Below are 27506 nucleotides of genomic sequence, written 5' to 3'. Positions count from 1 at the left end.
ATAAACCTTTGTTTTACTATGGTAGCAAATATCAAAAAATTTACGTATGTGACACGGCAACAGAGTTAAGTTAGGGTTTTTCAAAATGCTGGCACGCCGAGTTCAAAAGGTTCGCCATCACTGAAGTAGGTGCCGTGTGTGGAAATCAAATCCAGGGTTCTGGAGTCCTTGATCACCAAGAAGGTACCTCCGGGAGGATAGAAGGAACCAGCACAGTGGCCGCAGGTCCCCGGAAGTCACCTCTCCAGGCCACTGCGGCCTCGATTGTCTGTTCCTCAGTCTGAGTGCCTAGGTCTCTGAGTCCCTTGATCACTGACACAGGCGAGCCTGCTCGCATCTTCTCAGTGCGGGGGCTCTGGGAGCAGGGGAGCATGTGCTGTCCCCTCTGCTGTCCATTCCCCGCCTCCTCACACCTCGCTTTCCCCTGCTCCTCCCAGCCTCGCCCCTGAGAGCCTCGCCCCTGAGAGCCTCGCCCCTGAGAGCCTCGCCCCCGAGAGCCTCGCCCCTGACGTGGTGGCTTTGGAGACCCTGCTAGGACCCTGCTAGAGTGGCCTCATCCTGTTGTGTCAGGACCTTGGCAGGTAAGGGACACTCGGACATTTTATTTTTATCTTATAGACACATCGCATGGAAAAACAGCGTCGCTAAATGCTCTGCTCATGATGGTGCCTTTCTTTAGGGGTATGCTGCTTTTTCACACCCTCAAAACCTTTTCCTTCTCTGTACTTTTTTCTTGTGTATGTTTTGGTTAATTCTTTCCAGAGGATATGTTTTCCCCATTCATTTTTTTTATATAAAGTGGAAGGGGGGAGAGAAAACAAACAATCAAACATGAATATGCAAGAGACACATGGATCTTTGGCTCCAAAAGGAACCCAAACAGGGGTAGGCAATGAAACCTGCATCCCAGGTATGTGCTCTGGACCAGGAATCCTACCAGCGACCCTTCCCTGGGTATCCAATGGAAGACTGACCAGGGCCTATTCCTTCCACTTAGCAGATGAGAACAAATGTCCCTCTTTCTTCTTGCAGAAGGCAGCCAATCTAGGATGACCACTCATCATTCATGTTTCTCTCTTCCTTTCTGAAATAGTAGAAATATCTCTAAAAAACCCACTTGGCCCTGGCCGTTGTTGCTCAGTGGGTAGAGCGACAGCCTGCAAACTAAAGGTTCCCTGATTCGATTCCCAGTCAGGGCACATGTCCAGGTTGCAGGCTCGATTCCCAGTGTGTGGGGGGAGGGGGATGCAGGAAGCAGCTGATCCATGATTCTCTCTTATAATGGATGTTTCCACCTCTCTCTCTCTCTCCTCCTCCTCCTCCTCCTCCCTCCCTCCCTCCCTTTCTCTCCCTTCATCTCTGAAATCAATTAAAAAAATAGTTTTTAAAAACTCACTGTGTTTCAACAAAAAACTTTAAATTGAATTTTTTTCTCACGGTACTAACATGTTCCCATGATAACCCTGCATCTGGAGGTGCCATCAACAATGACAGCCTCCCTGGTACTGATTGCATCAATAATAGCAGCCTACAGGGGGAGGACTGCCTCAGGAATGCTCACCTCTAGGCTACTCATTGCATCGATCATTGTAGCCTCAGTAAAGGAGGCCTCTCCAGGGGCCGCTGGGTCAAGCGGGAATAACGTTCTCCCAATATCCCTGCACCTCGCTGGACAGACTGGCTGCCTCCATAATGGGGTCATCCAAGGGACTGGCTGCCGCAATCACAACGGCCTCTGGCTGACTGGATGCCTCAGGAAAGGTGACCTGTCCAATACTGGCTGCCTTGTTAATGGCGGCCTCCCCAGGACTGACTGATTCAATAATGGCAGCCTCTAGGTTATAGACTGACATAGTGAACACACAGGTTCACGATGTTGGTGCAGCAGCCAAGGTCACCTTCTGCAGGGCTGGAGTGGGAAGGGGTGCAAAATCCAGACCTGTGACTTCAGTCCATCCAGGAAAGGAATGATTGCGCCCTGGACAGCATCGATGATTTTGTGGGTTTTCCTTTGTGTTTTTGGTTGCTCTTGTCTTTGTTTGGGTAGAATTTTCAATCAAGTACACAGGGCATTAGCTGAAATTTCAGCACCACGGACAGAATCACAAGGTGTTATTCTTTGAATGACCACAAGAGGGCAGCAGAGGATCTATTTTGCTTAGGTATTGGCTGGCCGCTTCCTTTGCGTAATAAGTATATAGATGCATACACGTGATACTTAACCTAGTAAACTGGTAACCAGTAATCTGGTAACCAGTAACCAGTAACCTGGTAACCAGTATCCAGCAACCTAGTAACTAGTAGCCAGTAACCAAGTAACTAGTAACCTTTTTAACCTAGTAACCTGGTAATTAGTAACCAGTAACCCAGTAACTAGTAACCAGTAACCTAGTAGCTAGGAACAAATACCTTCAGTAAAGGCGACATGTCCCATACTGCCTGACTCATTAGCGAAGGCCTCCTCAGTACGGGCAGCCTCAGTAAGGGCAGCCTCCAGCTTACGGAATGCCGCAATCAGAGCAGACTCCAGGTTACAAGGACGGCAGCTTCCAAGGTACTGGCTGCCTTAGTAAAGGCGGCTGCAGGTTGCTGGCTGCCTCAGCAAAGACCACCTGTCCAGTACGGGCTTCCACGTTCGCAGAGGCCTGCGCTGCATGGGTGGCCTCAGTAATAACGGCCTCCCGGGTATGGAATGCCTCAGTAACAGCGGACTCTGGCGAGGTCGCCGGGTCTTGGGATACTCCACATCTCGCTGTACGGACTGCCTGTCTCAATAATGGTGGCCTCCAGGGAAAGGACTGCCACAATCATAGCGGACTCCAGGTTACTGGCTGCCTCAAGGACGGCGGCCTCCAAGGTCCTGGCTGCCTCAATAATGGCAGCCTCCGGGTTTCAGGCTGACATCCTGAACGCACAGGTTCACTCACGATATCAGTACATCAGCCAAGACCTCCCTTTGTAGGGCTGGGTCGGGAAGCGGTGCAAAATCCAAACCCGTGACTTCAGTGCATCCAGGGAAGGAATGATTGCAGCCATGTACAGGCTCGATGATTTTGTGTGTGTGCTTTTTTGTTTTGTTTTTGTTTTGTTTCTGGGTATAATTTTTCGTCTTGTTCACAGGGCATTAGCTGGGATTTCAGCACCACGGACAGAAGCACACGGTGGTATTCCTTGAACGGCCACAAGAGGGCAGCAGAGGATCGTTTTTGCACAGGAATTGGCAGATAGCTTCCTTTGAGGTTTCTATCATAAGCACATAGCTGCATAGACGTGTACAGTATAAGCGGTAACTTACTTGAAGGAACACAAAGGCGTTTATCCTATAAAACCAGACTGTAAGTCTGCTCTAGGATTACATTCTCATAAATTGCAAAATAAGGAATCTTTGTTCTTAGCACATTTCTACAGGACTATTTCATCTTTCATTCTGAAAGAGACAGGCATAGGTATTGAGCAGAACCCTTTGACTTACAAGAACACGTTTCAAAACCACTGTGTTGCAACACCAAACCATTAACTAGAATATTTTACTCAGAAAAAAAAGTGTTTACAACTAATTTACTAGCAGACAAAAGTACTCATAATAACCTAATGTCACAGAAGTAACTTGAAAAGATATGAAGCAATATTGGAATTTGCTAACATCCTAGAAGGGTAGACTAATTTTGATGCTGCTGAAATACAATCAGAAAAATTCACCTTTTGCAAAGCAAATTCATCTCCAAAGCAAATGCACCTTTTACACTTCTGACCCTGACTCCAGCTCTGAAACTGACACTTTGCCCTAAAACCCTAACCCCACCCCAGCCCTAGCCCCATCCCCACACTTTACCTCTGACCCTTGACCTGGCACAAATTTATATTTTATTAGTGTATAGAATCCGTACCTGGGATTGCTCACTGGTTAGAGCGTTGGCCCGGACATCTGGTGAAAGACTAGGTGGAGGGAGAGTGAGAGTCTGTGGTGGAGTCTATGGAGGAGGGAAGTAGCTAGGTCTATGTTTACAGAGAGGATTCTGAGGACAGTGTGTGGGTTGGGGTTAGGCAGAAGAGCAAGTCTCAGGGTCTCTTGTGCAGAAAAGCACAGCAGGCAAGGAAGAAATTTCTAGAGGGCGAGCTCTGCCGGGACCACGCCGGGACCCACACACTCTGCACTGTCACCCGCACACCGTCTGTGGCCTGTGCCGTCTTCACTTGCAGAAAAACGAGTGTGTGTAATTGTCTACACTCCATGCAGACTTTCGTCATCAGTGGAAATCACAGTTTTGAAATGACTTAAGTGCAAAGCCAGACTCTACCATTGAGTCGTCTTGAGCCCTTGGTAAGTTTAATCATAGAGCCCCCCCCTTTTTTTTTTACTATTTTTTATCATCTTTTAAAAAAAAATTTCTTCCAATACAGCATAGGTTTTCCCTCTGACAGCTGGTAGTGGATGCTGTTATTCCTGGAATGTCCACAGGGCGGCAGCAGAGGATCATTTTTGCGCAGGAATTGGCTGTCACTGTCAGAGTCCTTTGAGGTCTAGTGTCATCCTATATAGTAAAAGGGTAATATGCCTCCCAGCACTGGGATCAGCGGAGCCGTGAGGCCTCCCAGCACCGGGATCAGCATGACAGGGGGCAGCGCCCAAACCCCCTGATCGCCCTGCGGCTCTGTGTGTGACAGGGTGCGGTGCCCCAACCCGCTCCCCCCACACACACAGGCTCTGCTCTGTGTGTGACAGGGTAGAGCCATAACCTCCCCATCGGCCCTGCCCTGAGTGTGACAGTGGCAGCGCCCCAACCCCCTGATCCGCCCTGCTCTGTGTGTGACAGTGGGCGGTGCCCCAACTCCCCTATCGGCCCTACTCTGTGAGTGACAGGGGGGAGCTCCTCAACCCCCTGATTGACCCTGCTCTGTGCGTGACGGGGGGGGGGGGGGGGTGGCGCCGCAACCTCCCCATCGACCCTGCTTTGAGTGTGACAGGGGGCGGTGCCCCAACCCCCCAATCGGCCCTACCCTGAGCATGACTGAGGGTGGCATCACAACCTACCGATCCTCCCTGCTCTGTGCATGACAGGGGGCGGCACCCCAACTCCCCAATCGGCCCTGCTCTGAGCCTGACCAGGGGCTGCACCTAGGGATTGGGCCTGCCCTCTGCCACCCGGGAGCAGGCCTAAGCCAGCAGGTTGTTATCTCCCAAGGGGTCCCAGACTGCGAGAGGGCACAGGCCGGGCTGAGGGACCCCCCCTCCCCCCAAAGTGCACAAATTTTTGTGCACCGGGCCTCTAGTAAGTACATAGTTCTCTACACGTGAATGATATAATCATTACCGTACTAGAAGCAAAATAAAAGCATTTATCCTATAAAAGCAGTGTATAAGTCTGCTCTATGTTTACATTCTGATAAATCACAAAATAAGGGATGCTTATTCTTAGTACATTTCTACAGGATTATTTTATCTTTCATTCTGAAAGAGGCAGGCATAGATATTAAGCAAAATCCTTTGACTTATAAGAATATGTTTCAAAACCACTGTGTTTATATGCCAAAGTATTAACTAGAATCTTTTATTCAGGGGGGAAAAAATGTGTTCACAACTAATTTACTAGCAGAAAAAAGTACTCAATAATAATAACCTAATGTCACAGAAGTAACCTGAAAAAATATGAAGCAATATTGGAATTTACTAAGATCCTGTAAGGGATGACTCATTTTTGATGCTGTGGAAATACAATCAGGACCTTATCATTGAGATGTCTGCGATGGTGTAGGACTCTGAGTCACTAACCATGTTCCCAGCCGCTACCTCCTGTGTTATCATGAAAAGATTAACAACATTGATGCCCAAACAATGGAGTGCCACCCCAGCTTCATAGCCTTCTTCCCCATGCCTGTACTAATCCTTGCCCTGCCCTATGTCAACATCTGGCTTTATGGGGTGCACAGCAGATTTTTGTGGGTGGATGATCTGCTGCTCTCCCATACTGCCGGCTGTATTGGAAAAAGTGCTCCTAAGAGATTCAACCCTGTCTCTGCTTGATTGGCTCAAGCAGTGACAGGCAGCCTGGGCGCACTGATTCACCGGTTACAATGCCATCCTCCACTCCGACTCACCTCCACGGAGTCTCACTGAGACGTTGTTTTTTGTTTCTGTTTGTTGTTAATCCTTACCGGAGGATATTTTTCCATTGATCTTTTAGAGAGAATGAGAGAGAGAAAAAGACAGAGAGAAACATCCATGTAAGAGAAACACATCGATTGGTTGCCTCCTGCACGCGCCCCAACCAGAGCCGGGGCCGGGGAGCCTAGGTACAGTAGCCTTGACCGGAATCAAACCCAGAACACTTTGGTGTGCAGGCCTAGGACGAGATTCCTTTCTCAATTAACACTGTCATTCTATGAAATCATGGAAATCACCCAATCTTGTTTTCATGGCCCTTAAGGGCGATTTCTTGGGCTTTGCTCCGTGCCCAGCCAGTGCCAGGTGCTCACGGTCCAGATCCTCTACAAGCCCATGAGAAGTGTTTCTTTGCTTCCCTCCCTCCCTCCCTCCCTCCCTCCCTCCCTCCCTCCCTCCTTCACTTCCTTCCAGATTTACTGAGCGCCTGTCTGTGCCAGGGGCTGGAGCACAAAGGCAAAGCTAGCAGCCACGACCTCACCACCCCGTGAGTGCATCATCTGCAAAACGGCTGTGACCGGGGTGGGTGCAGGGTGCAGGGGGAGCCCCAAAGGACTCAGGGAAGGTTCTACAGTGGAGTTAAAGGTGAGATGGGATTTGAAGGATGAGGAAGGGCATTCAAGGTGTAGGGAACTGCATGTGCAAAGGCAGGGAGGCAGGAAACAGCCCGCCTGGACTTGGAACTGTGGGAGGGCGATGGAGCCAAGGTCCAGGAAATCTGCTGGGTGAGATTGGGGTCCCAGAACCCACTACCTGGACCCTATGTCTCCTTGATCTCCTTTGCTCCTGGAGGGAGAAGCCCCTCCTACCTGCCCAAAAGGAGGCTTTGAAGCTGGAGAGGGAGTGAAGGAGGGGCAAGCTGGTGTGTATTTTTGGTTTGCTTCTCAGAAATCTCCTCCTCCTCCAACATCTTGGCAACCGGGCGGCAGCTGGGGGAGGACCTGTGAGCTGGGCTGAGTGGAGGGGAAGTGGGCTGGGGGTAGGGACCTCTGCTCCCCCTCTCTGAGCCTCAGTTTTGGCATCTAGAATATGGGCACGACCACCCAGTTGCTGGCTCCTGTCAACCCAGGGGCTCCGGGAAGCACGGGCCCAGGCTGGACTCATGGTGGGGAAGCCTGGGAGGGGAGGCTGTGCACTGGACAGGGCCCATGACTTCACACCTCATACCTCACACTGCAATGTTCTTATAATTGGAAATGTTTTCACATTTTATTGGAAGATTTTTAGGCCGTTTTAATATTTATTATGACAATTCTCCAGTCCGTAAGGGTCTTCAAGATGAAGCACCTTCTTATAACTTGGCTAAAAGGCGCCTGGGGTTTAGCGCTGGTCACCTTCCCATCAGGGACGTTTCCAGAGCACACAATGCCCCAGGGGGGATCCTGGTCCTAGAGGGCCACGCATAGGCTGACGGTTTCCGACTCCAGGGAAAGGGCAGGGCCCTGAGCCTCTGTGCTCCTCTCACTCTGGGTGGATCAGGCTGGGGAGTGGGCTGTGGAGAGGCCCGGAAGGGACTGTGAGAACTGCCTGCTCTTCCAGCCACTAGGTTCTCCCCGAGGACAGAGAGCCCCAGATTTCTAGAAAGGGGAGTCACAGTGCACCCCAAAAAAGGTTTGTGTTTTTGTTGGTTTGCATATGACCTTTAAGCCTTAAATTGTTTTTAGAATACAAAGGAAAGTTAAAGAGCAAAAGTAAGTAACCCCCACGCACAACCGCTTGTCCCAGAGACGGGTCAGTGGTGCCCATCTCTTGTGCATCAGATGAGACAATATTCCAATGGCTGACCTCCCCATGCCTCAGTTTCCTCCTCTGTAAAATGTTGATAATACTTGATGCATCTGAGATGGCTGTGAGCACTGAGCAAGCCGGCCTGTGTGATGTAGTGAAGGCTGCACAGAGACTTACAGCTCGAGGCTATAAACGCCTGCCTCCATTCCTACCCATTGTGATGCCTGTGGAGACCTCGTCCTCAGACAGCAGCAGAGTATACTGGGGTGTGACAGAACTCACTATCTGTGCAGAGTGGGGACATTCCGGTTGTTTCTAGTCTCTTGTACGCAGCATGTCTTTGGGGTTATCTCCTGTAAACATAAGCCCTGCCAAATGTCATGTGCTGACATCTCAAACAGATATTTCCTCATCACCTCCCAAGGGTTGTAAACAGCTCACGCTCAACCTTTGCTACAAGGGCCAGCACCCCTGCCTGCGGGGCCTGGTTCTAACCCGACAGGGAGTCCACGCTCACAACTGAAGAATGAGAAACGCACCTTGGTAAGAAGCAGCCGTTCCTGCGTCCAGAGCAACGCGCCCAGCGAGGGAGTCACAGCTGCAGATCCACCGCTCCGTCTCCTTTCTGCAGCACCTGCCAGTCAGTGTGTGGAACTGGGGCCAGAGAGGGGGCACGGGGTGGAGGGGGGCAGAAGACGCCAGAGGGGCCCCAGGAGGCCACAGCGCAGGCTCATCTGTCTCCTCCGGCGGAACCCTCTCAATCCCGAGTCATTACTGCCCCCCTTTTCACAGATGGGGAAACAGGCACCATCACAGGGCCTGTTGGGACAGAGTTCAACACCTCACCTGACCTTTGAGAGGCTTCCATCAAAATGCTGACTGTCCCGCCCTAACCGGTGTTGCTCAGTGAATAGAGCGTCAAACCTTGGACTGAAGGGTCCCCAGTGTGGGGCGTGCAGAAGGTAGCAGATCCATGATTCTCACTCATCATGCATATTTCTATCTCCCTCTCCCTTCCTCTCTGAAATCAATAAAAATATATATATTTTAAAAATATACTGACTGTCCCAGAAGCTAAAAAACCCACGTTACTTCTGGGACTCCTGGTGGGGGTCCGGCTCGTTAGCCACCTCCAGGCCCAGAGCTAGCGGCCCCTGCGGATCTCAGAGGAACCACCCTCCCACCTCCACCCGCCCTGCCCCGCCCCGCCCCGCCTGTTCCCTCGAGCGCCGCCCATCCCGGCAAGTCCCCTGGATTTCACTTCCGGTGGGTGGGAGTCGCCTCCGCAGCCGCAGGTCTGTGCGCCCCAATGGCCCACCTGGCCCCTCCCTGGCGAAGTCCCTGGGGCCCTAGTGGTGGCACCGAGATGGGCCTCCCCCCACAACCCGCCCCGTTGGGTCAGAAACTGGGCTCCCGGTCCAGGGAGGTGACAGCGGGACAGGGAAGCGCCCTCAGGTGGAGGCGGGAGCGGGTGACCTCAGCTCGCGCCGTGTCCGTCTACTGGGCATGAGCTCGGGGTCCGCCCCACGGCTGAGCGCGCTCCAGCGGCACCTGGGCTCCCTGGAGGTAGGGCCGGTTCCCGTCCCTTGGGCCGGGGCTCAGACCTGGAAGCCGGGGACACTGAGCTGGGAAAACAGGGAGCACAAGGCAATGGTGGGTGGAGGGGAGGGCCCAGTGGGGACGGATGGGGGACAGGTCAGCGTGGTTGACAAACTGCACTTCAGTGTGTCCCCACAGCCTCCAGGATCCCCACCCCAGGGACATTCTGGGATCTTCGCCCCCAGGCTGTTTACTCTAACTGCTGCCTCCTTGAGGCTGGTGTGGACACAAGGCTGTCCTGTCCCTCTCTCCTGGCCCAGGGCAGAGGCATGGAGCCAGTCAGCAGCCCGCTGACCACACATGTGCTGGACACTGCCTCAGGGCTCCCGGCCCAGGGCCTCTGCCTCTGTCTGTCGAGACTCGAGGACCACGGCCAGCAGTGGACAGAACTGAGGAGAAGGTAGGTTTGGGGTAGCACTGAGTCCAGAGCTCCTCCCTCAGCACAGGGCCCCCCAAGACCTCCCCCACCCCCGCCCCAGGGCCCCTGCTGTATCCTGGAGCCTCTCCGGTCAGGGGTCAGGGTTCAGGCTCGGCTGGTTAAGGCTTGAGGAGGAATCCGGAAGGCTGCCCTGTCACCAGACAGCACTTTCTCCTCTTTTATTCTCACTGCAGCCTAATGGCCCTTCCACAGAGACAGGGCCCAGCCGCACCACACCTGGCAGCTGCGCTCTCCGTGGCCCTGGCTTCTACCCCACGCTCAGCTCTGCTGGGGGAGGCCCAGCCCAGGCTGGCATTTCTGCACTTGGTGGCCCTGTGAGCAGGGAGCAGACTCTTCCTGAGGTGGCAGTGGGGAGCTGGGCCCCAAAAGTTCAGGGCCTGAGGGTGTGGAGCTTGTCCCCTCACTGTTCAGCCCCTCACAAAGGCTGCGGGCCCAGGTCCCATCTGAAGGTCAGCTTGGTCTTGGAAGAACACATGGGGTCCCCTTCCCAACGCCCACAAGCGCTGGTGAGTGATGCTCTGTGGCCACAGTGCATGCTCAGCGGCCTGCTCAGCTGGGGACATGGAGACAGGAGCAGGAACTGGCCCAGAAAGCCACACACACGGACGACATGACTCATCCAGGTTATAAAACAATAGGAATAATATAACCCATCTGACATTTTTTTCCGTTTATAAATAAGCATACTTAAAAATAGAGTATCTGGAAAAATATAGGTCAAATGAAGTGATGATTGTTCCAGGAGTAGATTGTGGGAGGTTTTCCCCTTTCCTGCTTCTCTGTGCTATGCAACAGCTGTTCCGGAACCCCGGGCACCAGAGTCTCTCCCAAGTCAGGCTGCAGGGGCATCTGAGGATGCGAGGTGTGGAGACCCAGACAGCCAGGCAGGGGTGCACCTCATCCCCTCTCCCCCCAGCTACACCAACCCCGATGGACGCTGCCCTGGACTCCTGCTGCCAGGCCAGATGAAGGCGGGCACCTACAAGCTGACCTTCGACACCGAGGGTTACTGGAAGAAAAGGGGGCAGGACAGCTTCTACCCGTATGTGGAGGTGAGGGCCACAGGCTGGCATGGAGGTGGAGTCCTGTGATTCACCATGACCCTGAGGTCCTGCGGTAGGCAATGCCCCTCCCCCCTCTCCCAGGGCAGTGGCAGGCTGTGAGTTCACCTGCTTTGAACTCCCAGGAGAAAGGTGTCCCTGCCCTGGCCCTGGGTCAGGCTGTGGGGGGCAGGGTCGAGAGTGACGCAGCCCCTGTGGACACAGGTGTTGAACAAGCCCTGCCCAATTCACTGGGCCTAATCTTGCTGCCTCCCCCTTCACCTGACCCGATTGCAGGGTGGGCCCCTTGGGAAGCCTGGCAGGCCCAGGGGCCCTCAAGCCAAGAGCTGTATCTAGAGCAGATTCAGCCTTGTCAACAGCCTTGGTCTCCAGATCACCATCAGGCGCTGGCTGGTCTGGGGCTCCCTGGGAAGCAGCCCTTGGCCCACAGTCCGGCTTCTCCCTGGGAGCACGGGGGACAGGCCCTGGCTCCCTCCTGGTGCCTTCTGTTCCCAGGTCGTTTTCACCATCACAAACGAAACCCACAAGTTCCACGTCCCCCTGCTGCTGAGCCCATGGTCCTACACCACCTACCGAGGGAGCTGACCGCCAGCTGGCCCGAGAGCACCAACGCCCTCACCGTGGCCTGAGCCGCCCCCAGCCCTGCACAGGGCTCCATGTTTCTCATGGGGCCTCAGGTCCCGCTTCCTGGGGGAGGTTCTGGCCCCCAATTCCTAGTGGCACTGTGATTTGGGCATCAATAAAGTCATGTGGCACCTGCAGGCTGCTGCGGTCACTGGGCAGAGCCATGCTGGTGCTGCCCAGCCTGAGGTGTGTGTATGCTGGCAGGGGGACAGCTGGGAGGGAAACAGACTGGCCATGGCCCTGGCGCTGCTTCTGCCACAGTCGTGCACCAGGACACGCAGCAAACATGAAAGCCTTCATTTGCTGACCCAACAAATCAAAAAAACACACCTGCTGTCCGTGGGTGTAAAAGGGGGTGTCATGCAGGGAGAAGTCCTGGGTGGGGGCTATGTTGGGGTGCTCACAAGTCCCGCCGGGCCCTGGCCCAGGGTCTGCCCAACCACGGCCGTCTCCAGGGGCTTGAAGCCCACGTTGTCCAGAGGGATCCCGAAGGCCAGGAGCTTCGCCTCGTAGGTGCGCAGCAGGTCGCTGTGGGCCTGTGGGGACAGCGCATGTTGGGAGGGGCCAGGAGCCCAGCAAGGGCTCCCCCCTGGGCAAGGGCAATGCCAAGGCTCGCCCTCACTTAGGACACCCAGCTCTGTGGAGGGTGGGAAGGAGGGACCACAAAGAAGACTGATGGGGAGCACAGGTGACCCCCACATCCCAGAAGAGCTCAGGTGTGGGCACCAGTGCTGCCAGGTCCGTGGACATGGTTCCGTCCCCTCTGGGAAACAGGCGTTTTTAAAAGGGTGAATGTCGTTGGTGGCTGTAGGGTCTGAAGAGGTGATGCCTGAGAAATGCTTGGAGCGTGGCTGACTCAGAACTAACACTGCAGAGGGCACAGTACCCTCACCGTCCTCACACCCCAGTGCAGGGACTGGGGTCAAGAGTTAGAGGTGAACTGAGTGGAGCTCCAGAGAGAACTGGGGGCTGGGCCTGGCTCTGCCCTTCATGGGGCACAGGCCTCCTGACAACCAGATACAACTTATGCAAATCCTCCCCAGAGCTGCACAGGCCAGTAGTTGCCACCGATTTTGTGTGTACAAGTTTCAGGGTGTCGGGGCATCCAGAGAAGGGTCGGATGGGCAGGTGAGGCTGGGAGGGTCGAGGGAAGGCCCAGCACCTCACACGCCTTCATCTTGAGGCTGCACAGCCCGGGGCTTGCACGTAACAGAAGCAGCAGAAAAAAGAATTATGGGCACGTCTGAGTCACCCGTGAGGTGCTGCCCTTGGTAAATGCGTGCCCAGGCAGTTATGTGTCTGCATGACCACAGGCAAAGCCCAGATACCTGTGGGGAATGCCAGAGCCAGGGCGCTGGGTGCAGGGCCCAGGCTGCTGGGACTCATGGGACAGACAGTAGTGGGGGGAGGAGGTCAAACAGGCCTCAACGCCAATGCGCACTTTGGGCACAGAAATGGTGTGCAGCGCTCATTGGACTCAGAGGAGAAAGGGCAGACCTGTGTCTGCTCCCCGCTTGCAGGTGCGGAGGAAGCCCCTCGCATCGCCCCAGAGGCCAGGAGGGTGGGAGGGTGAGGGTCAGACGACAGGGATGTGGGGGTCGGGAAGAGCTCCTGGAAGAGCTGAGCCCCCTCCTTTCCCAGAGGCTGGCCCTGGAGGAACACCAAGGCAGGCGGGGCTGCCCTAAGCCATAGGCAGCTGGACCCTCAGGCTAAGGCAGGAATCGCAGGGTCCTGGGTGGGGGCGTGCACTAAGGCCGGTGGGGCTCCTCGTACCTTGCAGACCCGGGCCAGCTCGTACTGGAGGTCCTTGATGGTGCTGTTCTTCGATTCCAGAACGTCCTGAGGAGAGAAATGCAGGCCTACGTTTGAGACCTGTCTTTGGGCCAAGACAGACTGGGCAGCTGTGGGTCTGGCATCTGGGACTCTAACGGTGACCCCAGATGTCCAGGGAATAGTGGCCTGGCCCCATTCCTGTGTGTCCACACAGGGAGCAGGCTGTGCAGAAAGATCCCCCAGGAAGAAAGGGAGACAGCGCCTGCCTCTGGAAGGAGATGGGTGCTGAGAAGTGAGAGGAGCAGGCCTGGTGGGTTCCAACCAGGACAGCCAAGAGCTGACCCACACCCACCCTGGCCACTGGTGCAGCTGCGGTGACCCTCGTGGGTGAGCCTGTTTTTTATCCCCCTCATCACATCACTGGTGATCCACAGGGACAGGGGCACACTCAGAGATGAGCCCCAGACCCAGGACCCCAGTGCTGCCTACCCAGACAAGGCCCCTCCTCTGTGCCTGCACTGCCCCAGGCCCCCTGCCCCAAGCCGGTCCCAGGGGACACGGGTCCCACAGGCACTGTGGCCCACTGAGCCAGGACACAGGAACGACCTCACCTTGGCTTCCCCAGCCCCTCCCCAATCATGACAAGTCCATCCTGCTCAGCCTTTCCTGCAGGTCCCTGTGGGCTCTTGGATCCACTCTGTCCTCCCCAGAACCTTCCACAGTCCTCCCCAGCCCCAAACTCAGGGACACAGCTGACAGCTTCAGAATCCCCTCCCCTCCCCCCCCCCCTCCAGCTGGCAGCACCAAGTGCCAGCTGCAGGCCCAGGGGCAGGCTGGGTGCGGGAGCGGCTGCAATGCTTTACATACAGATGTGACCTGACAGGCTCAGCCTCTGGGCCTCAGGGTGGTGTGAGCCCAAGGGGTTCATGTTCACCTGAACTGCGGACATGACTCACTGGTTGGATGGAGCCCTGGCCCGCACACCGAAGGGTCTCGGGTTCGCTTCCCAGTCAGAGCACACACCCAGGTTGTGAGCTTGATCCCTGGCCCTGGTCGGGGCGTGTGCAGGAGGCAACCAATCGATGTGTCTCTCTCACATGGATGTTTCTCTCTGTGTGTCTCTCCCCCTCCCTTCCACTCTCTCTAAAAATCAATAGAAAAATGTTGTCGGGTGAGGATTAACAAAAAATAAATATAATAAAAATACATAAAAAATAAATGTTTTCTTCAGTGCTGCCTATGCTACCGCTCAGGATAAAACACACCCGCACCCGGATGGTGAGGAGGCCTTAAGCCGATGCCCCAGGTCTCTTTCTCCATGAAGACCCCGTCCAGCCTGGAGGGATCTGCTTCTGGGACAGGCGTCTGGGGGGAGACATGCAGGCAGCTGCACACCTGGCTCTGTCTCCCAGGTCCCCGGCCTGGCAGGAGCAGGTGGCCCAGTTGGCTGGGAGCTGAGCATCAGCCACACTCCCCTGGCAGCACCAAGACCCCTTACCTCACATCACCCGTTCTGTGTGTGACAACCCCACTCCCAAATCAGGTCGGGGAGCAGAGGGGCAAGGCCCACCCGCAGGTGCTGTGGGGCTCCGCCTGCGAGGCAGGAGCGACCCTGACGCCTCAGCTGGCCTGCTGGCCTGAGGGCGCAGAGGTCTCACCTGCCCTGACCACTGCTGCACCCGGTGGGGCCATCCCAGCCCACAGGGGGCCATGAACAACTGGATTCAGGTCAACAGGTGCTCCAGCCTCTGCCCAGACGTCACTCCCTCCGGGAAGCCCTGCCTAACTGCCCAGCTGGGACACAGCTGGGCGGCTTCCCTGCGAGTCCAGGAGACTCAGCTGCCCCCAGGCCTATGTCTGAGTCGGCTGCCAGATGCCCAAGAACTCAGGCCCACAAGTTCCAGAACAGCTAAGACCTAGAGCCTCACAGGCTAAGCTGAACCCATCCTAAGAAGTAGTAGCAGTGAGCTGAGGTCTGAGTGAGAGAAAGTGTGGGGAGCCTCTCCCCAGGACTAATGATGATGTTCACTGGAGTGATGCAGGCTGCACATGCTTGGGGTGTCAACAGGAGACAAGTGACCCCCAGCCAGAGCCCCTGCAGGCCACCTGCCAGGGCAGGAGCATGGGCACCGTCCAGCTGCCACCCAGAGCCCATCTGGGACCTACCTCCAGCTTGTGGGACAACAGGGTCAGGGTGGCAGGATCCAGGTTGGAGGCTGTCAGCACCTCATTGAGCTGCAGCTCCTTCTTCTCCATGGCAGCACTGAGGGCCTGCAGCTTGCGCTCCAGGAGCAGGTTCTTGAAGCCCGTCTTCTGCTGCACCTCCAGGATGGCCGCCGTGAACTTGCTGTAGAGCTCATCCCGCTCCCGCTGCACCTGAAGGGACGCCTCCGCTGGGCCCTCTCGCTGGCAAGAAGCCCTCCCACTTCTGCCCCTGGGCCAGAACACACCTTTCACTGTGCTGTCTGCACCGTGCCCACCCACAGCCAGGGAAACCTGTGGCGTCTACACTGCCTGCACCCCCACTCTCTGCGACAGAAGTAAAGGTGTGCAGCTGTACACACCATGGGAGGCAGGAGGAGACGCCAGTGGACCTGAACCTGGCCCATGGTGTACCCTGCTCTGGCCCATGGCACACCCTGCACTGGCCACGGAGAACCCTGCACTAACAAACAGGGCACAGGTGGCAATGCTCTACCCTGGGCAGACCCCAGACACTGCAAGGAGGACCTCTCAGGCTCATGGAAATCTAAGAAAAGCACATTCAATAAGACATTCTCCGCCAATTATACATCAGCAGAGTGGAATTCCAGAGAGCTGATGCAGCAGGAAGTGGCCCCTTGGGCACTTTGGGTGAGATCACCCCAAAGGACAGCCCTCTGGGCAGACTCTATCTGAAATCTGAATGCAAACCTTCCACCACCAGGAACTGACTTTCCTAAGGAGGCTCCCACAGGTGCACAAGATGAGCTGACACTAGAGGACGAGCAAGGGCGTCCCTCGCGGCACCAGCTGCATAGGGCAGCACTGGCGGGGGGCGGAGGGGGTGGGGGCATGGGCAACACCAGAATGAGCTGCTATGCAGGTGCAATCTGGAAGCTGCGGGACAGACCTGCGAGATGGAAGGTGCTGCGTCTAAGGCAGGAAGTCCCACCCACGCTGGACACACAGGAGGAGCTGGGAGGAGACTCGGAAGCTGTTACCACTCGTGAGGACCAGCGCTGAGCAGCAGGGGAACCCCCTTTTTACTGAGACTCGGGGCTCCGTGACGTCCTTCCAATGTGCACATACTAATCGGGTACTAGAGTCATGGATGTAGAGGAAAAAGGTGCCGGCTGGAGAGGCCAGGCTGCCTCTGTGTTTCAGAAGTGAGCCGAGGGGACAGGTGGGCAAACTGCTCCCCACAGGGATCTGCTCTGTGTGAGACCCAGGCCTCCCCAGAACGTGCCCCGGGCTTCCTCGAAGGCTGCATAGGGTGAGGAGCAGCAACAGGACCTCCCGGAACCGGTCCTGGCTGGGCTGCTGGCTGCTCACCTGGATAAACCGCTGCTCCAGCACCTCGTGCTCCCACTGCAGGCTCTTGAGCTCTTTCTCTGAAACTTTCAAACGTGCCTTTGTGCACTGCAGAGAGAAGAGGGGGGCACAGAAGGCACTCAGGATTCAGGCATGCACACAGGAGGCTCCTGGAGATGGCAAGGCCAGGAATACTCGCCAGGAAGAACTGGCTCAAAGACACAAGTGGCTCATCCCCACCAGGGCGGTAATGGGCACCAACTCTACATCCCCCTCCCACTCCTCCCCTCCCCGCCATCTCCAGTCACAGAAAACAGAGATTCAGACACCTTCCTGCCCTAAGGGCCAAGCCCTGCACAGGTCCCAGGAGGCATCTCATGGATGTCCCTTCTCTCCTGAGCCCAGGAGCCAAGGGGGTGGGGGGTGAAGGCGGTGACACTCACAACCAGGATCTGCTTGTCCCTTTCGTGGTCGCCCAGTTTCTTCTGCATCTCACTCATCTCCTCCCGAGCCTTCTGCAGCGGTTCCGCCAGGCGCCGGTTCTGCGCAGACACCTCCAGCATCTCCTTCTCGAGGTGCTCCTCCTTCTTCCGCATGTCTTCCATCTGCTCCTGTGGGCACAGTCGTGTGCAGGAGGGCTCAGCAGGCAGTGCCAGGGCTGCGAGCTCACCTGCCACAGGCATGTCCTGCCGCTGTGGGCACACAGGCCAACGAGACCTGTTTTATGTACAAACACACACCTGCTCTGAATGTTCTAGGAACGAGGTTTTCATGAAGTCAGGTTTGTTCAGTGCGCCATGAAGGGCATTCTGCTTTGTGGAAACCCCATCCCTGCCAGCACCTGGGTGGCAATGACACCTGCCCATGACTCCAAGCTAGGCTCCAACCACAGTCCTGCCTGAGCCTTTACTCTCAGAACAGACACTGTCCTCCTCATTCTCCTGCCCGACATGAGGGCAGCAGCCTGTCTTCAGCTACAGGTACAGGGAGGTTACACTCCCTGTGAATTTCAGTCAAGGGCAGGGAAGGGCATTCTCAGTCCCCTGAGGGACAGTGCGTGGGGGCGAAGAGCTGCGCGCGCCCGGCGCGGCCCCAGCACCTTGAGGGAGTTGATGAGGGCCAGGTTGTTGAGGGTGATGTCGTTGTAGTAGTTCTTCATGTCCGTGAACGCCTCCTCGTGCCGCTGCATCAGCGCGCTGATCTGCCCGTTCTTCCTCTCCTCCACTTCGTGGGTCTCCGTCTTTCTCCGCAGGTCGAGCTCATCCCTGAGCATCTTCATCTTCTTGTCATACTTGGCCTCAATTTCTGAAAGGCAGCGGCACACGGCAGCTGAGCGGAGAGCAGCCAGCAGTGCCAACGCTGCGCGTGCTCACCGGCCACAGGACAGGCTTCCCTGGGTTTTCCCGCTGACGCTCAGAGGCACGTGAGGCACACACCACGCGTGCTGTCCTCTGCCCATGCGGGCACCGCGACTCCACCCCTGCAGGGGCTCGCTAGCGACGCGCCGGCCCATCCCGTGGTCCCCAGCCGTGACCCATGTGCCATCCAGTCACAACACAGGGCCGTGTGACTCAAACCACACAGAACGCCTCGGGCCAGGAGCCAGGGGACAGACTAAGAACACTGCCCGCGAGACGGATGACCACCCCCTGCTCCGAGCCACCACTGCTGACGGGAGTGGGGAAGTGGGTGGTGACCACAGCCTCCCCCAACTGACATAGAGAACTCCTGGTTATGGGATGCTGAGAGGTCGTCAGCCATAAGTGACCACATTCTCTCTCCTCGAAGGTCCGGGCTGTGCTGGCCTGGCATGCCAGCCTGGGAGGTAAGCGCTGGGGGAGTCATGCTCTGCGGGATGGCGGCGCCGGAAGAGGACACTGACCTCGCACTTGCCTCTCAAAGTCGCTGCGCAGCTTGGTGATCTCCTCGGTGTGTTTCTGCAAAGGCGGAAGCGGCAGTTACGAGACGACAGACAGAAGCCGCTTGGCAACCCTCTGCTGTTCTGGCGGGTCCCTGGCCCCGGCGCACACACCACATCCAGAACAACATGGTTTTGCTAACTTCCACATTTCAAAACTCACTTGGCTAACGTCAGCTCTGAGCCTGAGAAAATGCTCTCAGAGATTCTAAGGACTGACAGCAGCCGGCGGCCCCTTGCTGGCCTGCCTGCGGGTGGAGCCATGGCCGCACTGTCCGGACCTGCAGGCTCCCCCAGGGGCCTGCCACATCCTCTGCTGTGGCTTAGAGCAACCGTAAGAACTTTTTCCAGTAGACGGCTATTGCATCAATTCTGAATATAAAGTGGTAATTATTTCTAGAGCAGTATTTTTACACAAAAGGGAACGCTGACCACATAACCAATCTTTTTATACAGGCCTTGGGTAAGCGGACAGCCTCCCGTCACTGAATTCATTGGAAACCAGCCTACTGTGTGCCTGTGTCAGGAGAGATCAGACCATTCGTTTTTATTTATGTATTTACTTAATCCTCACTCAAGGATATTTTTCCCCCATTGATTTTTAGAGAGAGTGGAAGGGACAGGGAGAGTCAGAGAGAAACATCAATATGAGAGAGACACATTGACTGGTTGCCTCTAGCATGGCCGGGGATCGAGCCTACAACCGAGGAACATGCCCTTGAACCAGAATCAAACCCTTGACCCTTCAGTCTGCAGATCGACACTCTAGCCATTGAAACAAACCGGCTGGGGCCATTCTGGGGGGTCCAACTCTTTCACAGCCTCAGCCTTGGCTGCAAACTCTGTAGTTTCTGTGTTTTCCAGATCCAGTGGAGCCCGGCTCCCTTCACCGGAGACAAATGTGCTGACAAAGTCTTCTCAACCTGCCGCCAGGAGGAGCCTCTGAAAACCAAGGTCAGATGCACTCTCTCTGCCCAAATGCCCCACAGGCCCGACTCAGCCAGGGCCCAAGCCAGGGCCTCCCCGTGGTTTCTGAGGCCAAGGAGCTAGGACCTACTTGTTCCTCTGGCCTTCATGCAGCTCGTCCCCGACCTCTTCTCCTGGCCTGGTCTCCCCAGCCCGGATCAGATCTTACTGCCTTTACCCAAATGTCACCTTCTCAGTGAGCCATTCCCAGAACTCCATGTAGGAAAATGCAACCCGCTCTCATTCCCATTGCCCCACTCACTCTGTCCTTCCTTATAGCTGAGGATGTGCTGTGCGGATCTGACACATGATTTTGCCTTCTCTGTTGTGTGTAGTTTCTCCTTTGCAGACCACGTGCCACACGTGGAAAGGCATTTTATCAGTCCTCCCAGAGATCAGAACGAGGCCTGGCACCTTCCGGGCACCCCCACCATCCTCGCTCAGAATTGACCAAAAGCTCTCAAAAGGCAGTCAGGTGCCCATGGGCCCAGCTTGTATGACAAGCTGCCGTGTGCCTGTGGACTGGGGTGCTGGGCACTTCAATGACTGTGTTTCCCAATGCACCTGACAGACAGCCTGGGAGCACAGCTGGGTGTCAGGTGTCAGAAGCACATGCAGAGGAACCCTGACTGGTTTTCCTCATGTCAGTTTGCTGCTCAAGTCGGAGACAGAATTCTGTACTTGACACCAAAGCGGAGCTGCCTAGCTGCACGTTTTTAAAAAATATTTCAATTAATAGCCAACATGCGGGAGTTTTTAAACAAAAAATGTGAATTCCCAGTTGCTGTTCAACACCCAGCTGCCCATGGATGCACCCACCAGCCGCAGGTTCTTCACCACCACCTCGTTGGCCAGCTCCTGCTCCTTGAGCTCCACCTTCAGGGCCCGCATGTCCTTGCGCAACGTGCCCTCCTGCGTGCGGTGCTCCTTCTGGGCCAGCTTCATGGCCACGGTGCCCTCAGCCTTCATCTCCGTCAGGTTGTTCTGATGCTCATACAGCAGGTGCTTCACCTTCTGCTTGTAGACCTGCGGGCGGGAGAACGACCACTTGCTCACCGGCACACACACACACACGCACACACACCTGCACATGCACGCTCACCTACTCACATGCACACACATGCTCACCCACACACACTCCTGCACACCCATGTTTGCCGGTATGCACATCATCTTTTACAAAGAATACCTTTAGGTTCCCAGGGTGAAAGACACAAACAAAGGGCTGTAAACCCAGAACAAGGAGATGAAATGCCTCTCACCCTGACCAACATTGCAGGAGTGACCCCAGCGGGACAGGCAGGCGGCCCCACTCACCTTGATCTCCACCTGGTGCCGCTCCTCGGCCTCCTCCATCTCCCGGTCTTTGTTCCGCAGCTCAGCCTTCTTCTCCTCCAGCTGCCTTCGGGTGATCTCCCAGAAGGTGTGGATCTTGTCCCGCTCCAGCTGGAAGTAGTTGCGCTCCTCCCGCTCTCGGTCCAGCTCCTCACGGATGCGGCCGATGTGCCCCTCCACCTGCAGGCCGAGCAGACTGTGAAGGACCCAGCAGGGCCCACCCACCCGAAGGGCACATGGAGGAGAAAGGCAAGCGAGAGGGAGGGGCCACTCTCATCTAAAAATCCTTCAGAGCTGAAAGGAGGTAAAACACAGTGCATCTGACTCAGGCCTCCACAGAAGACAACATCCCCATGTCATGGCCTTTGGTGCCACTCAGAGTGGAACAGGCTCCCACCTACTGTGTCTCACAGTTAGATCTTGCCATGACTCAATAAATACATTTCTTAGAAACATGCACATTTCCAGCTTCTCTTAAAAAAATCTGAAAATAGCCCAGCAGGTGTGGCTCAGTGGTTGAGCGTCGACCAATGAACCAGAAGGTCAGTTTGATTCTAGGTCAAGGTACAGGCCCCAGGTTGCAGGCTCAATCCCACTGTAGACGTGCAGGAGGCAGCCAATTGATGATTCTCTCTCATCATTGATGTTTCTCTCTCTCCTCTCCCTCCACCTTCCTCTCTGAAATCAATAACAGTCTATATTAAAAAATTAGAAAATAGCCCCGGAGTTCGATGCACAAAAGGTGGCTGTTCAGGGGCCTGTCTGCAGCTGCCTGGCTCTCACTGCCACCTGGACCCTGGGCCCTGGGCCCTGGCACCAGACGCTGCCGAGGTGTCCATGCCACTGCAGACACACCACCGCAGGTCAGGGCTGTCTCCACAGGGACCGGAAGTACACGGGGAGGTAAGAAACAGCTCAACTGCTGGGGCGATGCAGTGTGCAGCCAGTGAGCTCTCCAGAACACAGACTGGCCCCACCACCCTCTGCTTCAACCGGTTTCCCTGCAGGGCCAGTTCTCACTTAATGTCACCAACAGGTCCTGAAGCTGTGAAGACCAATGACGCGTAAGGAGACGAATGTTACCACTGGCTAAGTGACACAAGAGCTAAGTTCCCCTGGCGTCTCATCAACGTTGTAACGCTACGTTATTTAAGGACCGGCTGTAAAACAAAGTCCCTCTTACCATCAAGGGCCCTTGCTCAACATCCAGCTTCAGCTCACATGACTCCGTTAGTCTGCTTTGTATTTACTTTATCTTAAAACTATGCAAAGACAGTCAGGGTTCTGACAGCAACACCAGTTGACACAGACCCGCAGGTCCGTGGCAGATGCACACAGGCAGTCCGTCGTCAGAACAAGGAGGCTGGAGTGGGCACCAGTTTCCTCTCGTGGTTTGCCATGTGCTGCAGTTTTCAGGGGCCTTTTAGTTAAAATTGTCATTACACAGTTATGTTATCTAGCCCCTGCCTTCATCAACAAGAACACATGGATACACTAATTCCTAACATTTCATGGTAAATAAACAAGACGACTATAATGCATGTACTATGAAAACAGCTCTGTAGCGTCAGATGCATGAAGGGGTAAAACTGAAAGGGAATGCAAAAAAAAAAAAAATGAAAAATGGCTTTTATACCAGAAAAAAAATTTGCTTCCAAATTCTTACCACCCTATAAAAAAGTTCTTCAATACTGTGCCTGAGAGCATTGGAGCTGACGGGGATTATGGAGATGGGGAAGGATATGCTGGTTTGAACAGAGCTGCAGGAGCCAGAATGGGGGAGGTGGGCATAGAGTAGAGGGCAGGATGAGGGGTGTACTGGTCTGACAGAGGTTCATGCAGACAAACAGCCAGAGGGATGAGACGGAACAGCACCCACCCACCCACTCCGCCCAGGACTAGACCCATGCACAGGGCCAGCCCGCTCACCTGCTCCTTGGTCATGTCCTCCGGAGCCAACCCGTCCACAACCGGGGTGCCTTTGCCCTTCCCTTTCTTTTTGGGTGCCTGTGGTTAAAAAGAGAGGCCTGGGTAAGGGAGGGAGGCGTTGGGTAATGGCTTCCCTTTCAGGTTGGCTCGGATCCCCTCCTGGCATTTGGGGGGGTGAGGAGTACCTGACTGGAGCCTCCCTCTCCTGCTCACTGTCTTGTGCCCACCCCCCTGAAGCACATCACTCTACCCTAAGCTCCCACCCTTAACCACACGCACATTCTCTGCTGACACCTTTGGAGCAGCAAGAAGGAGAAATCTTCCTTTTCAGAAGAGAACATTTTTTCCCCTCGGAGATTAAGGGAAGGAAACTGGACCAAATCCACTCCTTAATACATGGCAGAGACTGCCTTGGTGTGGATGCAAAATGTACTGGGCCTCAAAAGGGAGAACCCCAATACCAGCATCAGATGTGACCGCGTTGGCTATGTTTGGTAACCACCACAGAGAATCACGCAAGAAACTTTCGACATGTGTTGGCAGAAATGCCTTGATAGCAATGATCAGGACGATAATATGAGACTGTCTTTGTTCCAAATACGAAACTCCTCTGAGAACCTGGTCTGGGGGACGACAGCACCCACCCACCGAGGGGCCCTACATGGTTCGCCACGGGACCTGCTCAGCCGTCACGCCTCCTTTACCAGCTTTGACCAGATGACAGAACCTTCCAGACCACTCCCTTCCTGAGCAGACACTGAATTTCCAAGTCCTTATCCTCTGCCCTCACTTCTCTCAACTGTCTGTGGCCCACACTTGTGTGTGTCTATATGTGTCTGTAACACTTTTTGTGTCTATATCTCTCTGATTACAAAACAATTATGTGGAAGTCTTATAAACATAGAGAAACAAAAAGAATATCATGTCCCTAAAGCTAGTAATAAGTAGAAGTATTTTGGTGGCCTTCATCCAGTTGATATTCAAACACCCATCCACTGACACCTTCCCTCCTAATGTACTAATTAATCCCTCTACTCCAAGAAGTCCGCCATCAGAGGTCCCTCACCCTTAGCTTCTGGGACATTCACAGCCAAATGCAGCGGCTCCCCACCAGACTCCTCTCCACCAGCTACCTGCCCCATGCATCTGCCTGGGAACTGCGCTACCGACAACGCCTCTATGGGCTGGGGTGGCGGTGGGGACAGCGGACGGCCCTGTCACGTGAGAGAGACAGATGAGGTCTGACTGCTCCCAGCCTCTCCGAGGAACCAGCAGTTCTGCACCGCTGGCCTTGCCCTGGGCGTCCATGAAAATGGACATTCTGCCCAGGACCCCGTGCTGTACAGGGACCTGCAACCGCCCTGGCGCCCTGGTTTCTCCATCCCGGAGACGGGGGGTCCTAGGTTATCCTCTGCGCCCCACTGTCCTGTTTGGGGACACGTGTGCCCCAGGCCCCTGGGAGAGCCCAAGGCTATGACGGGCTGAGCGTTCCGGTCCAGGTAGGGCATCCCTCGGGGTCTCTGCGCGCAGGGCCGGCTCCCGGGGGCCGGCTCCGCGTCATCCTCACCATGGCTCCCGGCGACCCGACCCGCAGCGACCGCCGCGACCCGCCGACAAAAGCTCACACTCCGCAGAGGCTGCGCTGTCTCCCAGCAACCGCTGGGCGGTCTCGCGAGAAGTATCGAAGATCCTCGCGAGACTCCGCACGCAGCCACAAGGCCTGGCAACGGTGGGAGCGCGTCCCTACCAACGCGCGCTGGGCCCAGTCCAGTGTTGCGGAAGTCCGGTAGGTTTTGTCTGCAGCTGAGCATCATCCACACCCGCGATCTCCCCGACAGCGAAACGCGTTTCCGTTGCTGGATATACGTGTACACTGCCGCCCTCGCCCGCTGTTTCGTTCACTTTAACCTAAAATGCCTAGAAAAGCACACATCGGTGCTTGATAAAAATGCCTTTAATGAAGGAGGGAGGGAGGAATTATGCACATTAGATTCAAAATTTGGGCTGAGACTCTCCCCGTGAGCCTGACCTCACCCTGTCCACCTCTGAAGATTCCTTCCCTGCTGTTCTGGTGAGGATGCAAAATAGCCAGGTTTCCACAAACCATCTGAATAAAAAAATGTAAGAAAGCTGCAAAGTTTAGAGATCACCAAGTGTCCCCTTCGCAGAAGTAAACGGCTCAGCCTGAAGAAGCCTCTTCTGTAGCACCCCGTCCCCTCCTGCCCCCCTCACCCGTGAGGAAAAACTAGAAACTCTGCCGGAAGACTCCAGATGGGCAGAAAAAGTGAGGTATCCCTTCCTTTCCTAACCATGGTACAGTTTCTGAAGGAATTTCCGATGCCTGACACTACACTGTTACCTGCATGTATCACTCTGTGTCAGCCAGAAGGCTGAGTGTTTGTCATAAGCTGGTGCCCATCTTTACACACCATTTATGGTCTTTATTTCCTGCACTCTCAATTTAGCATCCTCCTAACTCATGGTTTGGCAGCAGGTTTTTTCATCTGTTTGGGGATAAAGAGTCCACAATCTTCCCCTGCAGAGCTGCATCAGGAACACAGGGTGAGCCATGAAGAAAGGCTTGGATCTGTCTGTCCCTGCCATGGAGGGAGATGCCGCCTTTGCTCCCTGGGCTTCAGACACCATCCAGTGTCGGGGATCTGAGAACCACAGTGATGAACCGGAGGGGCTTCCTGTTTGCACAGCCAAGCCCTGATTGTTCTTGGAGTGGAGCAGCCGGTTGAAAGGGCTGCACTGACCCAGCTTGCACTGAGCTGTGATTTATTTATAGCGTGCCCTGAGGCCTTTGTGAGGTCCGGTCCTGCCACTGTGCCTGGCCAGCCAAGGCCCCTGTGCCAGACACCACTGGCCTGATAGGAGCCTCCTCCCCCAAGGCCAGGCCTCCTTGAGGGAATTGTCAGGCAAAACAATGCAGCTGGGTAACACAGCGCAGTAATTATTATTAATTAGCATTTACTTTACAGATCCATATGCTAGGTGCCTCATGCTGACTGTATTTTCCTTTAGAAGTCTGGCTCAGAGTTCCTGGATTAAATAAATACATTAACAATAATTCCTTTCAGTAAAAAGGGCAAGAATAGGAAGGTTAGCTCAGGATAACCAGACAGGGTGTTCATTTGTCACATCAGCATGGATTCACAGAGTCCCAGAGAGAACAGGGGGGTGGGGATTGGGAAGAGATTAACCAAAGATCTTATGTGCATATATACATCACCTATGGACACAGACAATAGAGTGGTGACGGCCTGGGTGGGGAGGGAACCAGGTGGAGGGGGCAATAAGGGGAAAAGGGGGGGGCATCTGTAATACTCTCAACAATACAGATTTTTTAAAAGAGTTAAAAAAACAAGATCAGTCAAGAGCTGGTAATCACTGAATCGTGTGATGGGTACACGCTGGATAATTGTGTTATTTTCTCTACTTTGGTTTGAAAATGTTCTTAATAAAAAGTTAAAAGCCCTGGTCGGTTGCTCAGTGGTTAGAGCGTAGCCTGAGAATCAAAGGGTCATTGGTTTGATTCTGGTCATGGGTATGTGCCTGGGAGGCAACCAATTGATGTGGGTCTCTCACATTGATGTCTCTCTCATCTCTCTCTCTCTCTCTCTCTCCTCCCTCCCTTCCACTCTCTCTGAAATCGATGGAAAAATATCCTCCAGTGAAGACTAACCAAAAAAAGGAAACAAGTTAAAAATATATACTGGTCTCTGGAGGTCTTTGAAAAGACTCTCTCTGTATACATTTATTCATCTCTCAAGCAGGAATTATTATGCACTTACTGTTACAGTTACTGTGGCTGCATAACAAGTTATACCCAAAACACAGTGGCTTAATATAGTGACATATCTGTTTTGCTCATGAATCTGCCACTTAGCAAGGACTACATGCAGAGAGTGCAGCTCCTGGCTCCACTTACCATCCCACAGGGGATGGGCGTAAAGGAAACACGTGACCTCCGAGTGGCTTGGGCTTCCTCACCGGGTGGCTGGGCTCCAGTGGAGCCTTCGGAGGTCCTCCTTCTGACCCAGCCTTGGAAGCCACAGAGCGTCCTGCAGACGCATGCTACTGGCCATGCTTCAAGCAGGAGGAGTAAGATGGGGAGAGTCTTGATTAGAGTAGGAGGTTCTAGAAGACGTGAGGAATGAAAAATATTGCCTGGACCATTCTGAGAAAACGCAATGTGCCACCCCAGCTGACTTTGAGCAACCAATGCCCACACCACCCCCGTGGCTCAGCTTTGTACCTGAGACGCCAAATTCTCTGCCTCTTGGGGGGGGGGGGGGCACAGAGACCAGTCAGGGGCTTACAAACTATAAGGGTTAGTTCCAGTGGGTCATTACATCGTTGCAAAGGGTTTTTAACAGCCTGGATCACTGACTGCCAGTGTCTCCAAGGCCTTGGGCTCTGGGTGGCAGGAGCTGGGCTGTGCAGTGAGGTTTTGGG

General features: G+C 54.8%; 2 protein-coding genes and 1 long non-coding RNA gene across 5 annotated transcripts; 1 reads left to right on the top strand and 2 right to left on the bottom strand.

Annotated features, from left to right (window-relative positions):
* Nucleotides 1-4378: 4378 nt before the first annotated feature.
* LOC132216406 (uncharacterized) lies at nt 4379-8824 on the bottom strand. Its single transcript, XR_009448750.1, has 3 exons — nt 8428-8824; nt 6097-6175; nt 4379-4532 (listed from the first exon to the last, which is right to left on the bottom strand). It is a non-coding gene; the product is annotated as an uncharacterized LOC132216406 (long non-coding RNA).
* Nucleotides 8825-9189: 365 nt separating this feature from the next.
* LOC132217662 (5-hydroxyisourate hydrolase-like) lies at nt 9190-11748 on the top strand. Of its 3 annotated transcripts, none has more exons than XM_059668207.1 (4): nt 9190-9454; nt 9748-9887; nt 10843-10968; nt 11483-11748. In XM_059668207.1, the coding sequence occupies exons 1-4, from the start codon at nt 9395-9397 to the stop codon at nt 11535-11537; spliced, it is 381 nt and encodes a 126-aa protein (XP_059524190.1). In that variant the 5' UTR covers nt 9190-9394; the 3' UTR covers nt 11538-11748. The 3 variants fall into 3 exon arrangements, with proteins under 3 accessions (XP_059524190.1, XP_059524191.1, XP_059524188.1); XM_059668205.1 differs by having other exon boundaries at nt 9193-9454; nt 10843-10978; XM_059668208.1 differs by lacking the exons at nt 10843-10968; nt 11483-11748 and adding an exon at nt 10100-10392.
* A 145-nt stretch (nt 11749-11893) lies between these two features.
* On the bottom strand, nt 11894-24926 carry GAS8 (growth arrest specific 8). The gene is made up of 11 exons (XM_059668204.1): nt 24613-24926; nt 23046-23123; nt 21099-21296; nt 20601-20807; nt 18780-18834; nt 17997-18202; nt 17341-17508; nt 16919-17005; nt 15551-15760; nt 13385-13450; nt 11894-12147 (listed from the first exon to the last, which is right to left on the bottom strand). Exons 1-11 carry the CDS (start codon nt 24613-24615, stop codon nt 11998-12000), a joined length of 1428 nt encoding a protein of 475 aa, XP_059524187.1. The 5' UTR covers nt 24616-24926; the 3' UTR covers nt 11894-11997.
* Nucleotides 24927-27506: the final 2580 nt, after the last annotated feature.

This window comes from Myotis daubentonii, chromosome 15 (assembly GCF_963259705.1).
Source record: "Myotis daubentonii chromosome 15, mMyoDau2.1, whole genome shotgun sequence".
In the NCBI taxonomy this organism is placed as follows: Eukaryota; Metazoa; Chordata; class Mammalia; order Chiroptera; family Vespertilionidae; genus Myotis; species Myotis daubentonii.
Note: the sequence above shows the minus strand (reverse complement) of the source record. Positions and strands in the feature narration are given on the sequence as shown.

Excerpts from the sequence above, each read along its gene's own strand:
- LOC132217662 (XM_059668205.1), top strand. The coding sequence starts at position 9,395 with ATGAGCTCGGGGTCCGCCCCACGGCTGAGCGCGCTCCAGCGGCACCTG. Across the intron at positions 9,455-9,747 it reads GGCACCTGGGCTCCCTGGAG|GGCAGAGGCATGGAGCCAGT; the intron begins GTAGGGCCGGTT and ends CTCCTGGCCCAG. Across the intron at positions 10,979-11,482 it reads GCTTCTACCCGTATGTGGAG|GTCGTTTTCACCATCACAAA; the intron begins GTGAGGGCCACA and ends TTCTGTTCCCAG.
- GAS8 (XM_059668204.1), bottom strand. Across the intron at positions 17,006-17,340 it reads GGGACAAGCAGATCCTGGTT|TGCACAAAGGCACGTTTGAA; the intron begins GTGAGTGTCACC and ends TTCTCTCTGCAG. Across the intron at positions 13,451-15,550 it reads TGTTGTCCCACAAGCTGGAG|GACGTTCTGGAATCGAAGAA; the intron begins GTAGGTCCCAGA and ends TTCTCTCCTCAG.